Source organism: Aedes albopictus, chromosome 1 (assembly GCF_035046485.1).
Source record: "Aedes albopictus strain Foshan chromosome 1, AalbF5, whole genome shotgun sequence".
Lineage (NCBI taxonomy): Eukaryota > Metazoa > Arthropoda > Insecta > Diptera > Culicidae > Aedes > Aedes albopictus.
Genome location: NC_085136.1, coordinates 79,470,124 through 79,487,638, shown reverse-complemented (window position 1 = coordinate 79,487,638; position 17,515 = coordinate 79,470,124). Strand labels below are relative to the sequence as shown.

The 17,515-nt window shown below is 41.7% G+C and overlaps 2 protein-coding genes across 2 annotated transcripts in view; both read left to right on the top strand.

Annotated features, from left to right (window-relative positions):
* Positions 1–17,515, top strand: part of LOC109424095 (carboxypeptidase D) — a 119,241-nt gene that overhangs the window by 25,565 nt on the left and 76,161 nt on the right. The gene's annotated exons all lie outside the window — the stretch shown is intronic.
* Positions 12,283–13,884, top strand: LOC115256385 (uncharacterized). Its single transcript, XM_029854794.2, has 2 exons — positions 12,283–12,940; positions 13,007–13,884. Exons 1-2 carry the CDS (start codon positions 12,814–12,816, stop codon positions 13,810–13,812), a joined length of 933 nt encoding a protein of 310 aa, XP_029710654.1. The 5' UTR covers positions 12,283–12,813; the 3' UTR covers positions 13,813–13,884.

Below are 17,515 nucleotides of genomic sequence, written 5' to 3'. Positions count from 1 at the left end.
TTAAATATCTAAATAGATTTTCAAGCAGTAGTTTAGTGATGAACATGATTGAATTAGTTAAAGTTTGACCGTAAGTTAATGAGAGCAAAAATTTTGTGGGGCTGACAAAATTGGGTTCATACTGTATCGATTTATTTACATACTTGGTACAATTCGTAGTTCATGCAACGCCGCCATATGCCGTGATCCTGATTAGCGGCGAGTGTTGTTCGCAGTTAACGTGCTTACTTTAAATTACTCTAAAATGGGTGTTTGTCAAATCTCCTAAGTATAGAATCCAAACACCTCATGTAACAGTTAATTTTTTTGTATGGATGGTTGTGGTAGATATCTATCGCTTCCTCTGAATTACGACCCCCTCAAACCCCCTTTCAGCTACTTACTAAGTGCTTGAAGCAAACTCATTGAAACCCGAAACGTGAGTTTTTGTGGCACCTGATTGATTAATGAAATAGTAAACTCATGGTTAGCCACGAGTAAAATCATTCCACAGCAAAACTATTATAAGTTTTACGTTTTGTTTCAAAACCATCATTGAAACAATACTACTAAACTGTTGTGGCTTTTCAATCTAACAAAAGTGAAACGGTCAGGAGTTTGGCATAGCCGTTTTAATCCTGTTAGACTGAGAAAGCCACAACAGTTCAACATTTTTCCCAGTCGTAAACATCCTCCAAAACTTAGATAAATTAAATCCATATCTATCTGATTAGGCGTTGGGTGTATGAGCTTTTGATGTTTACTAATTTAATTGTAAAAACATAGTGTAGAAGGTTATTAAAATGAAATAAGTTTCGTTATTAAAATGTAATTAGTTTCGTAACCTTTTGTAATTTGTCGAATATGAGAAAAAATAAATGAGGCCCGCGGGTGACACTTAATGTTTCAGTTTATCAAGTAAATCTCAAAAAATTGTAAATATTACTAAGGTATTTCTTAATAAATAGTTACGCACAACACCATATTTTGGAAAAGGCATAAAATAGCCTTTTCAACACAGACTGCCTTAATTGCATGGTGCATTGGAACCATTAGTGCCGTTAGGTGCCGTTAGGATCCATCGCAGAGCCTGGGGATTAATGTTAATTCCGGTATTTTGCATACATTAAATGAAATAAGAAAACTGGTCGGCGTGAAGTCAAATTGGACTAGGCGTTTTTTTTGGACAGGTAAAGATAAGCCAATGAATCACTAAACTATAAACAGTTGGTCCGGTCTGATTTAAAGCCGACCAACTGAATCTTACTACGATGCCCACGCTTTATGGTACGCTCGACCGCACTATCAGTTAGTTCACATTTTCAGAATGTGACGTGTTAGCTTTTTTTTCTGAAACCACGGTTAGTACATCTTCTTTCGAGTCGGGACTGCTGCTTAGAGCACCTTTAACGGTGCGCTTCTATACCCCGTTTGGCAGCCCTCCATCATTGCAGCAAACTTTACCGGTCGCTGCTGGATGCGCTCGCAAAATAGTAGCGCTATGGGTGGGTGACCAAATATAGTAGCGGGACAGTTAGGCTGCTAAAAATTCTATGGGAATATGACAGCCCTCCCGATACGAATCAGGGTGACTAATTTGATTGCTACCGGTGCAGAAAAGGGTGGTTAAGTCAAAATGGTAGCGCTGCGCGGGTTGCTCGAATAGTAGCCGCCGTTAATGTTGCTCTTATCAACAAAGAATGTATTTAACGCACGAATACGGACATTCAGCCGGAGACCCGAGTTCGATTCCCGTTCCCGTTGGGAAATTTTTTTCGACTCCCTGGGCATGGTGTACCATTGCACTTGCCTCACAAAATACAAATGCATGCAATGGCAGGCAAAGGAAGCCCTTCAATTAATAACTGTGGAAGTGCTCAAAGAACATTAAGTTGAAGCGAGGCAGGCCAAGTCTCAGTGGGGACGTAGAGCCATATAGAAGAAGAAGAAGAAGAAGAAGAAGAAGACGGACATTCCGGAAAAAAATCTAACACGTGTTCAGAAAACGGGTACCGCAGTAACATAACGGTCATAGCAATCTGGTTGTTACGTCAACTTATCCGTGTAATCATTCATCAAAACTACTGAATGATCGCATAAACTGACGTACACGTTTTAAATATGGAAAAATTACATGAAACATCTTAAAATCATTGCGGCTCACTTTTTGTAGCTGTAATCCACGAAACTGACAGATTATTTCATTCAAATAGTCGGTGCATATGTAAATCCCGAAAAAATCTATAAAATCGTGTTTTCCCATCAGAGCAGACGTTGGTGGTTACATCGACTATGCGAATATGGGCAGCGCTGGCCAGATCCAATATGTCCTGGAAAGATACGTTGTCGAAGGCACCCACGTTATCTAAGAAAACACCCAAACAAGATTGCTTTTGAGTGAATGCTTTCTCGATATCGTAAACAACTTTGTGTAAAAGAGTCACAGTGGACTTTCCAGATTGGTAGGCATGTTGGTTCACATGAAAAGGCACATTGGCCAGGTGAACATCACGGATGTGGTGTTCGATAGTGCGTTCTAAGCATTTCGGAAGAAAAGAGGTCAAACTGATTCAGGCCTCTTTGTTTCTTCATACGACGCACGACCCACTTTCGGAATAAACTTTGCAGTAATATCCCGCCAAGATTTGGGAATATACTCTGCAGAAAAACTGCAAATAGAGTAGTTTGTTCAAAACATGTTTGAAATAATCAAACCTCTTCTGAAGCAAAATAGAATATACCCCATATGCCCCGTGCCTCTAGAGCCGACCTACTGATACCTGATACCCCATATGCTGCAGTAGATTTGAAAGGAGCAAAGCTATTTAGAGCCCATTCAATCGATTCTATAGTTACAGTACTCCGAACCGAAGCCAGGGAATCATAACTACAAGAAAAGGTTCATCCGAAGATGCAATAGCAATATCCACATATGCGGGGAAGTCTGTACTGAATAAGCATTCCAAAACATCCTCATCAGAGGAAGTGAAATCGCCATTTGGCAAACGAAGTTTTGATGATGATGATGATGATGATGCACCTGGGCGTTTTAGTGGAATACCTGTAAGTAAAAAGAAGTTCGTTCACTTGAAAATCCTTAGATTTTGCAAGGATTTTGTTCATGAGCATGAGCATGAGCATGATTGACCGCCCGCGGTTGCTCCTCTGTTATTGCAAGGACAACTGCATTTACACAAAGAACCAACTGATGATGCTTGGGATTAGCTTTCTCTTCATTGTGTAAATGCTGGAATCCCAATACTTTTCAATAAGCAATACCAGCGCCGGCCGCGTCCGAATGCAGGTCAATTGAGGATAGGGAAGGAAGTGATGACGTGATTCTCGCTTAGACCAATAACCGAGGAATTCTCTGCGTTACTACGAGAAATCACTAGGAGTTTGGACAGGGGAAATGGAGATGTGTTGAGGATTTTGTCGTGGTAAACGAGTGTAATGTTTTGAATCGCGATTAATAATGCGCTCGCGAAGAAATACCCTTCTAAACCTTGGACGACGAACGCGATCTTTTGTGCCTCAAAACTCACCCTACATAAGTTATTCATTCGCAACTAAGGAGAACACAATGCTAAACACCGACGCATCTGTAGTTTGCGTTTCCGCGCGAGACAATGCTGAACGCGATCAATTCACAAGTATTAACCAAATAACACGTGATAAATAAATCAGAAAGATCTTACCGCATGGTTCGCCGTCAATCTTTTACCGATCCTCTCTTTTTCCAGAAATTCATGCAACCTTTATTTGAGTCAAAACATTTATTCATTTGGACTAAAATATTACAAATGTCGACACCGAAGATGACGAACCATTCAAATTTTTGTATTCATGCAAAAAATTAAAGGAAATTATTTATTATCAACTAAATGTGCATTTGGAACTAGCGCCGACACATGACGTGACGAACTTTTCAATATTTGTTAGATAAATACACAAAAACCAGAGCTGCAGCATCTTCCACTAACTGGCCACGAAATTACACTGAACTGCTACAACAACACACGGGTACGACGATGTGCACATTCAAATTGTCGACGACAACGCGCCCGATCCGAATGAAAAAAGCGGCACTTGATTTTGCAAGGATTTTGTTCAACCGACTAACTTCACTCGAACTGGAAGCATTTGTACAAAGGTTTTTCCAGCCAAATCGTTCAGCAGACCGAAACAGCTTTCTGGTAGACCTTGCGAGCCGACCTGAAAGCCTTCGATCCAGTCGAACGTCGTCTGTTCCAACTCTTTCTACATTATTGCCAGAGCTTCGCCAGATCAGAGTTCCATCAAGGGTGTTCCCCTTGTGGTCTTCACAGACCGCAGAGGGCAAGCTTCTTCAAAAGCTTCCATGATGAAGGACGTTGTAGTAGCAACGGCATCATCTAAATCCTTTGGAGTGTCAATGGATGGTGAGTATCCATGAAAGTTGGTCGCAACCAAATCAGTGAAGAGATCCCATTTGGTTGACCGGGGATTCCTGAAACGCGGAATTTGCGAAGAAACATTCAGGTGTTAAAAACATGTGTAGCGATAGTCAGATAAAGATTCTTCATCAGACACACGCCAATTGATCAGCTCGCTAGAGCAAAGCGTTAAGTCTAACACTTCCTCTCTAGCAGATAGGGGTTGTGTGCTAGTAGTGGACCCTGCGCCTATAGTGGACCCCCTACAGAAAAACCCAAATATCAATGCCCAAATCAACTTAATCCAGGCAACTTCCACAGGGGGAACATCAATTACATTGTTCTACAGCAGTTCCTGACAAACAAATTGCCAAGTGGTCACAAAAATCGATTATTTTAACTATTTTATGAATGTAAACACTCAAAAGGGTCCACTATAGGGCACATTCAGGAGGGTCCACTATAGGCTCCATCGGCAGCGTGACAGATAACATGGAAATCAAATGGGGGGTCCACTATAGGCGCCGAGATATGTGTAAACAATCCTATAGTGGACCCCGTTGGGTCCATTATAGGCAACATCGATGCATATTTTCAAATGCGTATTTCACTGGAATAATTTATTATTATTGTATGTTTGACGATATTAACATAAAGAAGGGACATGAAACTTGTCATAAAATTCCACTTTGGAACAATCCACTGACGTAACATAGCTAAAAACCCGCAGAAGTAAATGTCGATGGCTTAGGGGGTCCACTACTAGTACCCAAACCCTACCATGAAGGTTGGGCACACAATTGTCCGAAAAATTTCTATAAGAATTCCCGAATAAGTTCACACATAAAATGCCGGAAGAATTTCCAAAGCATATGCTCAAGGTATAGTGGTAAAAATACCTAAAGTAACTTTCTGAGGAGCCACCAAATTAATTCCAGAGAAAAATAAGCGAAAAATCTTCTTAGGAAATGTTCGAAAACGATTCAAAAGAAATTATTGAAGGATTTTCCAAAGAAATGCCAAAGAAAGTGCTGAACTCTGATGCAATTCACAAAGAGATCGCCGAAGAAATTCTCAATGAAATAGCCAAATATTTTTTTCGAATAAATTACCTTTCTTTTGGTACGACAAAATTTATAAAAGCCAAGGGCTGAAAGTCTCTTTAATAAAGACAAATCAATCAAAATTTATAAAAAAAAAAATCCGACAAAATTTATAAAAAAAAATTACGGGTGTAGTTTTTGGAAGAATAAATACAAAGAATTTATAAATAATTATAGAAGGAATCATAATAAAAAAGCCAAGGCAATTTGCAAGGAATTTTCAAAAGCTAACGCCAAAGGAAATTCAGAATAGTCATCGTTGAAATTTCTAAACATATTTTGAATGAAATTGCTTAAATATTCCAATGGAATTACCGCAGAAATTCATAAAAAAAATAAACCGAATGAAATCTTTAAAGAAATTGCAAAGACAATATCAAAAGGAATTACTGCAGAAATCCCTACAAATAAAATGACGAAAGGAGTTTCAAAGGAATTTCCGGAAATATTTTCCAATATGTTTTCGCAAAATTTCCCAAAGAGATTAGCGATCTCTTTTCAAAAGCACTACTTAAGAAACTCACAAAGCAATTTCCGAGGATTTTTCACAGGAACAACGAAATCAACTCCCAACAAAAAAAAAAAAAAATGCTGACAATTTTTTCAAATGTATTCCTGAAGAAAATACCGTAAGAATCCCAAAATATAATTGCCTACCCTATTTCCAAAGAAATGCTAGCTCGTGAGACGAGCAGCACGTCCGCCTCTTTCGAGTTGCTTGGTTGAGCTGTCTCGCAGCTGAGTGACCGGCGCGCAAATAAAGTTTTAAGGAGAGTGATCTTCTGCATATACGAGCCAGAAATGGTAGTTACTAGACCACCAAGGCCGGTAATAGCCAGATTGATCAATTTTCTCAAACAAATCCAATGTGACTACTCATCAATTGAACAACAAGCGCCATCAGGAACTGAACCCAGCACAAAAATGGAACAAAGCACACTGCCCTGAAACATACTGCACCACCGACCGCACCGGCGAAAGCCCTCATTGAAGACCCGTGGCTGCTAATCGTCACTCGATCGCGTGCGGTTGTTTGTTGGTAATGAATTGAGGTGATCCCATTTCCTCGGGGCGTCCGTCACTACTCCCTTTCGAATTGTTTAGCCTCGAGCGCGCCAATTTCTCTCCTTTCTGCGGGGCCTTTCGCGTGCCGGCACATTTGAATAAAATTCCATACTGTGGGACGTTTGAACGCCGTCACGCTCGTGTCTAGCATACGCTGTACAACAGCATAGCATACATTATGCGGGTGGAAGATCCCGAAGTGGTCCCAGGTAGGTATTTAGGTTGTCGGTACCTTATGGACACGATCGTGATCGTTTTCATGTGGCAATTGTCTACCTATAAATATTTGAAAGTTATGGAACTCATCCATGGCTGAGTCGCGTTGCGTTGTGGCATGTTTTACATATTTTAACATGATTGTAGGGAGGAAAGTTCTGAATTTTACTTTCACTACAGAGTGCTGCATTTTACGGTTGGAACCTAACTTTGAGAGTTCGATGCCAAAATTGCGTAAGTGACATAGTATCGAAAGTTAAGTATTTTTTTGACTGACGGTTGAGTAAAAAGAACTTCGACTCTAGGTACTTTGGCCGTATACGCCTAAATGCAAACTACCTACTTCAACATCGACTCCATCAACTCAAAATTGGCTTCCCACACGTAACCTCTAAGTTGGGTGGAATTAACTCACTTTTGGGTATTTTCGTTTCTCCGTGTAGCCAGCTTCCCGGTTGGTCCTTACCACTCCCTTTGTCCTGGGAAGGCGAGCAGGGTTCGTTCCACTCCTTCCTCACCGTAGACCTCCAGTGTAATGTCGTCAGCGAACCGACGATGGCCACTCCCACAGGGAACTTAAACCTCAACACTTAGTCGTACATGACATTCCATAATACCGGATCCAGAATGGGACCTAGTGGGACACCTGAGGTTATGTAAAAGCACTTCCGACCCACCTCTTTGTCGTTAACTAGAGTCTTGTACAGGTACGCGGGAATCCCCAGACGAGCGCCTCGGCAATTGTCGCCCAACTAGCGCTATTGAATACGTTCCTTACATGCACAGTCACTACTGCACGTGCTGTGCTTCTACAGCGCTATCCCGGCTGCCTTTGTAACCGACAGGATGGCGTCTACGGTCGACCTCCCCTTCCGGTAGCCAAACTGGTTGCTCGAGAGACCATTTACTCTCTCGGCGTACCTCAACATTCTATTGAGGATGATTTGTTCGAGCACCTTCCCCGCCGTGTCGATCAAGCATTTTTGTCTATATGCCGACTGGTCTCCGGATGGTTTCCCCGTCTTTGGCAATAGAACCAGGCTCTGCCGCTTCAAAACCTCTGTAAATGACTTGTGCCTTGGTTGCAGACACCTGAAGGCTCCGGTGGCTCGTGTAAAGTCAGTTGGCACACTGACGAGCCCACCATGAGCTTCCCTATTTTAACGGACTTGTTTGCGTCCGGTACAGGTACACTGCAAAAAATCCAAACGTCATAGCTACGTGGAAACATACGTAGTATTTTTCCATCGCACTTTCCACGTAATACTTACGTGGAACATAGATAGCAAGGAATGAACTCTAGAGCCACTCATGAACTATTTATCCACCGGCATTCCACGTAGCAGTTACGTGACCTTTTCGTATCCTTTACAGAGTGTTCCCGTATTTTACACTGGACACTCCATTAAATTTTATTTGGATTTTATATCACAATTAAGGTATCTACTTATAAAGTTGAGCTCGGGCTTTTGCTTTTGGTTAAGTACCATAACATCACCTAATTCCAATCACTTTTTTCCGGTTCCTAATCCCGTTCACACAGTGCACAACAAATTGGGCGAACGGAATTAGGAACCTAAAAAAAAGTGATTGAAATTAGGTGATGTCACGGTATAACTACATAATCTTCCGACTGATGAATTTTAAACATAATCTAAATTGCATACAGTTGGGAAATTATGTAGGTATTGGAGTGAAATGTGGTAAAAACAAAAACAAAGACACTTTTTCTCGCATCCTTCAAGACTTATTTAATTGATTCGAAATGTTTAAGCACTATTTGAAAAACTGTAGTTGGTGGAATTTTGAGATTTTTTTGGCCGACGCCGCTACAGGATTCCTGCAGCATGCTCTTTGAAGGATGCGGGAACTCCTGTTGACGCATGAAGAATGATTCCGCCGACACTCACGCCTTCAGCAGAAATGCAAACTATTCCTATAGAAACATAAACAATTTCCTTAGATATGCGCAAAAATGCTCACAATCGACGAAAAGGTACTTACTGATGTTAAATTTAATAATTATTGTAACGACAAACAGAATTCGTTTTTCACTGACGCCATCTTGGCGATTGTCCACACGCAAGTTCACCACCAAATAAACAAAGAATGAACCTGTTAGAATGAACGTAAACAGCTACTTGAATTTCACGTAGCAAGAACTGGGTAACTAGATGAAGATAACACAGCGCAACATTTTTTTGTCTCAAGAGCAAACTTATGTGTCTCCGAAGGTTTTTGGGCCACTGAATCCGAATCCGGGCTCAGATTTGCTCTAACACGTCACAATTTTGAGCTATACCTCAATTTATAGGGCAAAATATGCGATTTTGGGCTTTTTTGACTGCAAGCCATTAAGCATGGAAATATTTTTTTTAAGCAATCAAAAGCTTAAATGGTCAATTAACATCTAATTTAACGACTCATGCAAAATATTTCGTTTTACTTAATCAAATTTGATAGATTTAAGCATTTTATGTTAGTATGAAAACTTGCATGCAACTTTTGGAGGGCGACTTGTATGGGAAATATCATACCTAACATAAATCGCTTAAAACTATCAAAATCGATTTGGTAAAACGAAATATTTTGCATGAGTCGTTAAATTAGATGTTAATTGACCAATTAACCTTTTGATTGCTTAAAAAAAATATTTCCATGCTAAATGGCTTGCAGTCAAAAAAGCCCAAAATCGCATATTTTGCCCTATAAATTGAGGTATAGCTCAAAATTGTGACGTGTTGGAGCAAATCTGAGCCCGGATTCGGATTCAGCGGCCCAAAAACCTTCGGAGACACATAAGTTTGCTCTTGAGACAGACCAAAAGTTAATTTTTGTTACGCTGTGTAACAGGAGCCTAATTTAATGTTTACCTTTGTTCCGGTGACTATTACCGTTGGCAGGTAACTTCTAGAAAATGAACGCTTTTTTAGCGCTACGTGATTTTCCACGTAGCCTTGACGTGTGTATTATTTTGAGTGTAGATATACCTACCAAGGCTAGCTGTGTCCGTGTCGGACCCTTCTGTAGCCGAATGTCTACGGGACCACCTGCACCTCGCACTGTTGCCGCAGTGCTGTGACGAGCTCTTCGGAGTCGCCTCCGCCGTAAAGAGCCCTCACCTCCTTGTCGCGTATGTGCTCGAAGATCAATTCACCCATACGAATTACGAGCAGAGATGGAAACACTCTCATCGTGAATCAACTCGCGAGTGTAAAAGCAACAAACAGTTTACTCACGGTGCCGAGTTTATTCGCACCCGCTTGCTTCACGAGTATGAAGCAAAACAAAAACACTCATGAATTTTTATTCGCGAAGAACAAGTGGAGATGCAGAAATAGCATTTTAGTGCGATTTTAATAGAAAACAAATAATTAACCATCAGATAGTAGTGTTTTGTGCTTTATTGTTCCTGAAAAGTTAATCTGTCGGCCGTGTAAATTCGTTTTTTCACGAAATTGAAAAATGTTCAGAGATGCTTCGCGAATCAATCACGAGTGCGACCAGCTTCGTTAGCTCGCGAGTGAAGGAAGTTCGAATATATTCTGGCTTCTGTTGTTCACGAGTAGGATAGCTTTGCGTTTGTGTCTACTCAGCTGCATTCCTCACTGTTTTCCATCACTGCTCAAAGCTCGTGAATCTGGGAGCCGACGTGCGCAGTATTAGATGTACTCGTAAATTACGAGTACATCTAATACTGCGCACGTCGGCTCCCAGATTCACGAGCTTTGAGTCGCTTTGCATCGCCTTCAAGACGTCCGAGTACTTGGACTGTTCGGTCTTGATGACGAGCGCGGCGCCTTTCTCGTGCTTGGCACCTACTCTTTTACGCCTTTTTGGTTTGGCATCTCTGTTCTCCTCGATCTGCAGCTTTTTTTTCTTGCTCATCCACTCTATTTTCGTCCAAGAAGGGCCCTCCCCTTGGTTCACTCTACTCTGTGGTTGCTGAGGGCCTAACATCTTTTTCAGGCCCACCCTTCCCAGCTTTCCGGGACACCTGGCTGGGGTCCAACTTGCCGGCATTACTGCCGACTTTCGGGGTTAGTATCTTCCTAGCCTTGCGGGCACCGCCAGACAGCTCCTCACCTGATGGCTGCCTCGCCCGTTACAGCGTGTGCTTGCTTATCACGAGCAGCCGCATCCATCACAACTTTTGGACTATCTGCGAAAGCGAAGGCCTCCGTCTGGGTAGACTTCGTATCCTTCTCATTCACAGAGCCGCTGCTACAGTCTTCATGAGTCTCATGTGTTCCTGTTTGGCAGCCTCCATCGACTTATGAAGTCGCAACAGGGCCGTTTTCAGGTCCTTACTAATGTTGGACTTCGTAGATGCAAAGTCGATGATCTTGCCATCTTGCCAAGCTGCTGCTCAGCCAACTTGATTGTGGGCAGTTCTTCTCTTTTTTGATTGATGGACCTCAACAACAACGCTTCATCCAGTATCTCCACCGGCTGGCTTGCCGGGGAGTGGACCGGAGCTCCCACGCTGGAGCTGCGTGCGCAGCTTCCCGCACCTACGCCCTCGCTTCTATGGGCAATTCAGGGGAGCACAGGAGCCTTTAGAGGGCGTTACAAGGGGTTTGAGGGGCGTTTCAAGGCATTTCTGAATCATTTCAAACAGATTCAGAGGGTTTCAGAAACATTTCAATTACGTCCCTAGAGGTTTTTGGGGCATTTGATAGCACTTCAAGGGCGTTTCAAGGGGCTTTCAGATACGATTCGGGGGGGGGGGGGGGGTTCAGCCTATTAAATGCGTCCAAAAGGGTTTCAGACGTATTTCAAATTGGTTATGATTATTTCAAGGGCGAATCAATGGGATTAGGGAGGTTTCATGGGCGTTTCGAAGCATTTCAGATCAGGGCCGTATCAGGGGGTTTCAACACCCATTTCAGGGGAATTTCAAAAGATTTTTTGATGGGGTCTCTGAAAATCATGTGGATCTGAAATGCCTGCGAAATCCCTCTAAAATCTACATGAGCCCCATGTAACGCACCTGAGACCTCCGAAACTATCGAAAACGCCTGCGTAACGCCTTTGAATTTCGACGAAAATGCTCTGAAACTTTCTGAAATGCCTCAAAAATTCCCCCGAAGTCCCCTCGTACCCCATGTAACTCATCTGAGGCCCTCGGAAACTTCCGAAAACATATCTGTAACGCCTCCAAAAATGTCGAAACTCCTCTGAAACTCTCTGCAATGCTTTCGAAAACCACTTCAGACCTCCGAAAATCCCACAGAGATCTCCTGGAACCCCACTGAAACCCCCTTAAACTCCTTTGTACTGCCTACAGCCTTCCTTTGCTCTCCCCTATAAACACCCACTGACCGCCGTTGCAATACTTACCGTCATTATTAAATTTTCTCATGGTTTTGGTTCTGAGAAGCTTTCCCTATTTTTATGCAGGGCATAAAAAGGTGCATAAATTAAAAGTACATAAAAATAACATGTATAAAAACAGGTTTAGTGTAATTTAAAAAAATACTCTAGATCGGTCAATTTAATTTAATTTAACTGTCATCAGCAAACTTTGCACAAAGATTGTAAGACGGGATACCCAAATCTAATGCAATTGGATATCATAATGCGGATTAGATTCATTGCTACGAGTTTGAGATCAACACCTTTCGAAAAAATCAGAAATTCAGAACAGGGCAAATTTGCGAACACGTCTTGCACATGTCGCTGCATAATCCAATATGGAACTCAGCTAATCAGAGTAGCGTCGGTAGCGTTTCCAAGTAATGGTTATAAATGGTAGTAATTCAGAAGCTGCAGCGGTAATCTTCACGGATTTTAAACTTGAACTCAACAATCACAGAAACAATCCCCCTATGGAAAGAGCCATGCCATCTTACTATGAGGAACAAATCCATGACCGAAGTGCAAACGTTCATTTACAACAACAGTACAACGGAAATGCGATGATAACCTTAAACCTGAATCTCAAGACCGTTGCCAACTGTTTCAACCGACTGGAAACTTCAGCTAACTGCAAACCGAATGGATTCGACATGCTGATTAGATAGAAAGGGAAAATGCAGCCACCAGAATTAGTTCGTGGTTCAGATACGAGTTTTACCTGTTCGAGAACACTGTCACCTTCGATATTGACGATGCCTTTTCTACTGTTTCTGCTGCTTCTTGTGGGACTGAACCCGTCAGGTGTGTTGAAAATCAAAATTCTCATTTGAGTAACTTAAACTCTAAACTACCGTCCATCCACAACAGCTCTTTCGTTGGAGTGTAAATCTTGCGAATCGACCATCGGATGGGATGACTGCCAGGCAAACGTTTTCCTGGAAGACTGTGCCATCATCAGCCCCAATGAAACCGACCAGGTTCATCAATGTTTCCAGCTGGAGGAGATAGATGCTGCGACGAATACGGTTCGGTATCGGCAAGGTTGCACCGGGGACGCTACGTTCTGTACGGCACGCCCTCCCGGTAGCATCAAACAGTGTTCCCTGTGTACCGATGATAGTAACTCCAGCGAGTGCACCTCGTTGGTGCATCGTGTGCGAAAGACATCAGATGGAAAGTTGGTTGACGTGGTCGATACGATCCACTTCCAACGGACCGAAGCGGACGTAGAACCGGCTACAGCGGGACGGGCGGCAGCTAATTCATCGACCACGATTGATATTGCCTCGCGGAAGAATGACACCAACGAGTCGTTTTTGGTTAAAATGAAGAATGAGGAAACTCCCGATCAGGACAAGACCCGCATCAAGCTGACCAAGCTGGCGGACAGCCCGGTGATCAACATCACCACCATCACCACAGCGGAGCCAAACAAGAGCACCACCGCGCGGAACCGCCCTTGTCATCGGGATTTCGATCATCCTTCTCGTTCTGGGGGATCTAGTCCTACCGAAGCTGTTGAGGCTTCCACTACTATTGGGCCGTATGGTCCGATAGTTGCAACGGGCCCACCTCCACCCAAAACGTCCGGATCATTTGGTTTGAATAAAGGAGGTCAAATTTGGGTAACAGGACTATTGGTGATCGTCAGTTGCCTCAATCTTGCTGGGTAAAAGGAAACAATTTAATTTCAGTGCTGTAAGCCTGGGATTATTGATGCGATAAATAAAAAGTTTCTATCTTGATAGACTTTTTTAATTTCCTATAGGACACGATCGGTGAAATACTAGATGTATAGTAATAAGCTGGGTTTTTGTATGGCGTCTCCGTTTTCTCCGTTTTTGCAATGAAATGGTGCAAACAGTGAGGGTTATATGATTTCTTGACTAATGGTTGAGCAAAACTTTGGGAAATAGTGTTGTTGAAGAGGTAAAAAATAGAAAACACAACAACACAGTTGCGCTTAATCGAGTCGAAATCATTTGTACATTGTTTTTGAATTTCTACAACTTTTAGTTTTGAAAGACCAATTATTTTTAGTTTCCCGATCAGCCTAGATAGCTATAAAGTGTCGATAGCGGTTAGCTCAACTGGCTAAGTATAGCACTACGGACCGCCTGCCTCTTCCAGTGGTAAGAGTTGACTATTCAGGTGACCCCTAATTCATGGTGCAACACGGCTTTATGCTTACCGTGCCTAGAAATGAATGGTGCGGAGGGTGGGGGGTCTAATAAAAACCTAATCGCAAACGGAGCCTGTGGAGTACCAGGGCACTCTCCACATAATTTTACCCTAATATGCTAGAGAAGAGATTATGAAGATGTCATTGATTAGTTTAATTTTCACTAACATGGTTTCCCCGGTAACCAATAAGCAGTTAAAATGGCATTAATTCGGCACTATATGCGCCTTTACAGCAGGTCATTAAATGCTAGTCTGCCGTATATGCGCCATAAGTGCTAATTAAATGCAGGTTTTGGCCCGATATACGGCTGATTAAATGCTTATCCCTCCTATCCCCCACATTGTCAAAAATAAAAACAAATATTTTCCCCTGCCCATTTTACGGCTTTCCTATTTTTTTCTCACTCTCCCGTGAAACTTTTGCGGCTCGGAGCATGGTCGGAACGCCGTTGTTGTTGATTTTTGCTGATTTCGGCCAAATTGGGATTCGATTCCTCGACCCTCGGGTTGACGATGCTGCTGAACCGCGCTACAGGGTATGCTATAGATGATTAGATAATGTGCATTGGGTTTTTGATCTTTTTAAGGCTAACACCGGCAGTTCCTTCGTTATGTTATGGGCTCGGGAGGTGTTGATAATGAAATCAACCATAGGAAGCCAGCAATGGAATGTTTTGATTTGTCTTTGTTTAAGAGACTTTCAGCCCTTGGCTGGTTCGTCTAATGGAATGTATTTGCCATGGTATGATTTTCCCATTGATCTTCTTCGTTGTTACCTATGAATGCAGTACATGCAAATGATAGTGGCTTCTACAGCCATGATACGTAAATTAGAAGTAAAAATGTTTTGAGGTTTTAGAATCGCTCATCTCTCTTAGCAGTTTTATGGCAATACAGTAGCAGTTATGATGCCCAAAACTTACTGTGCATTTGAAATGCTACGCAATTGCTGTCAGAATTTAAGTAGCATTCAAATTGTTAATGTAGGGCAGTTTAGCAGTCGAACTGCTATGATACGGCAGAAGGCAGGTCGAATGCAGATATGGAACAGAAATACAGCTTATTCAAATGCTTATTGGTTACCTGGGTCACATTATGTAATTTACACAGTGTATTCTGTGTATCCTTGCCTTTGACGTTTCCAAACGATTCCGATCTGGTTGCTTTATGGCTGATGTTCTTCGTTGTGCTGTAATTGTAAAGTGTTTAATCTTGCCTACGGTTAATATATCTCATATCAATCTTCGGCGTAAAAGAACAGCAACGATTAATCTTTGCAGACTTATGCAAAATGGTACAGCCCAAGTGGCTTTAGTCCAAGAACCTTACTTTCGTAAGGGAGATTTCTATCTAGGAAACCTTGTGAATCCGGTGTATGCTATTTACAGCAAAAAAGAAAAAAAATCTCGTGTTATGCCTCGAGCACGTCCCAAGCAACCAAAAGTTCGAATAAAACGACATGCTCGGGCTTAATAAGCTATTCGGAGAAATACGAATAGCATTCTATACAGCCCACTTTTTAAGTAATTAACCGAATTTGAGTTTACAAAAAGTACACTTGTGCCGCTGTACGGAATGCTATTCAGCTCAAAAATAAGCTTCGATGATATTTAAAAAAATGAAATTTGCCCTCAACAGTGATTCATTATTAAAGAGATATTGGTATCTGTGGAATCCTAATTGCTCAATTTCTTGAGTTACATTTTTATGTATTTTTCTTGCTATGAGACTTGAACTCGGATTTTCCTCGTTGAAAGCCGGCACCTTACCAATGCTCCATGTATGCGTTGTTGAGCACTGAGGGATTTCAGTCAAAGTGCTGATTTCATTTATTAGAGCTCAAACAGGACCGCATGTGAACTTTTTCTGAAATTGAAGTTGTCTGCGTAACCCCGAATTAACGACGAAGTTCAAAAGAGGTTAACGTGGAACTTCTTGTGAACTTGCATAGTTTGACATTTTCAGTTTGTTTTGGTCGGCAACTGGTAAAAGTGCAAAGCAATAAATTAGTGCCAAGTTCGGTCGTTGGCACCAGTTTATCAGTTTTTAATGACCGTGATTGCGTTGGTTATCCTCGCGCGGACACTGGAAGTGAAAGAGATCGTTAAGAAGCAAAGCTGGAAGGGTTCATTCGCAGCCGAGAAAATAAACTCCTGCGGAATTGTTGTCTCCTACGGGAGTCGAGAAACGGGAGCAGTCTTTTAGCTGCATATTACGGATTCCTTTCGTTAATTGCAGGTAGGTACTGATGAAATATAATAGTGAAACAAAGTGTACTTGCGAAATTCACGCAAGATGTGGCCAACGAGCTCGATTCCAAGTGATTTAATTGAATGAGAACTTCTCCCGAGCTCCGCTGTTTCCGAAGTTCAAGTGAAGTACACATTTGGTACGGTTAATATTTATACGAACTTTAAGTAGTAAGTTCAAAACAAGTTCGGAATGGAACATTTCAAGTTGGTATTACATGTCTAATTGAACCAAATTTGAACTTTAGAGGCACGCAAAAATCCAACATGAGTTCGCTTAAAATTTGATTGAACTCTGCTGTTAAGTTCAAAGTAAGTTCTTTCTGAACCTCTTTGCGACTTTAATGTCGTTTTGAAAAGAAATCAAAAGCATGTACATGTACTTCCAAGTTCATAAACAACACACGTGAAACTTTTTGGAGAATCAAGTTCGACGAAGCCAGAATTGAACTAAATTTGAACTTCTGAGTCCGCTCTTCAAGTGAAATCCGAACTTTTGGTTGCTTGGGTAGGCGCCCCTCCGCCTTTTTCCCGAAATTCCGAAAATCCGACGCTTTTCCTGCGCCTGGGGCCCAGTGTACACTATGCTATGCTCAGAACGCCAAGAAAAAAAAAATAGTTCAAATATACAGTATCGGACAATAAAAATGCACCAAAGATGTTTTTCCATACAAACTAGTCAACTTTGGATTGCCATGTCTCAGTTATGTCTCAACCGATTGTTTTCATTTTTCTGTAACGAACTACAAAACATTTCAATTTTCAAAAACTATTGAAAAAGTTCAGTGATAACTATTGATACAAAAGTTACAGATAGGTTGAATTTTGACAATAAAAATGCTCCAAGACAAAAAATATGTAGCCAAAAATGCTGAAGTCAAATCACTATGGAGTCTTCGGCAAATATGTTTCTTGTTTGAAGACCAATAAATTTGCTGAAGAC

Bases quoted from the DNA above. Each gene is read 5' to 3' on its own strand.
- LOC115256385 (XM_029854794.2), top strand. From the start codon at position 12,814: ATGCAGCCACCAGAATTAGTTCGTGGTTCAGATACGAGTTTTACCTGT. The intron at 12,941-13,006 runs GTGTGTTGAAAA...CATCCACAACAG, and splicing joins TGTGGGACTGAACCCGTCAG to CTCTTTCGTTGGAGTGTAAA.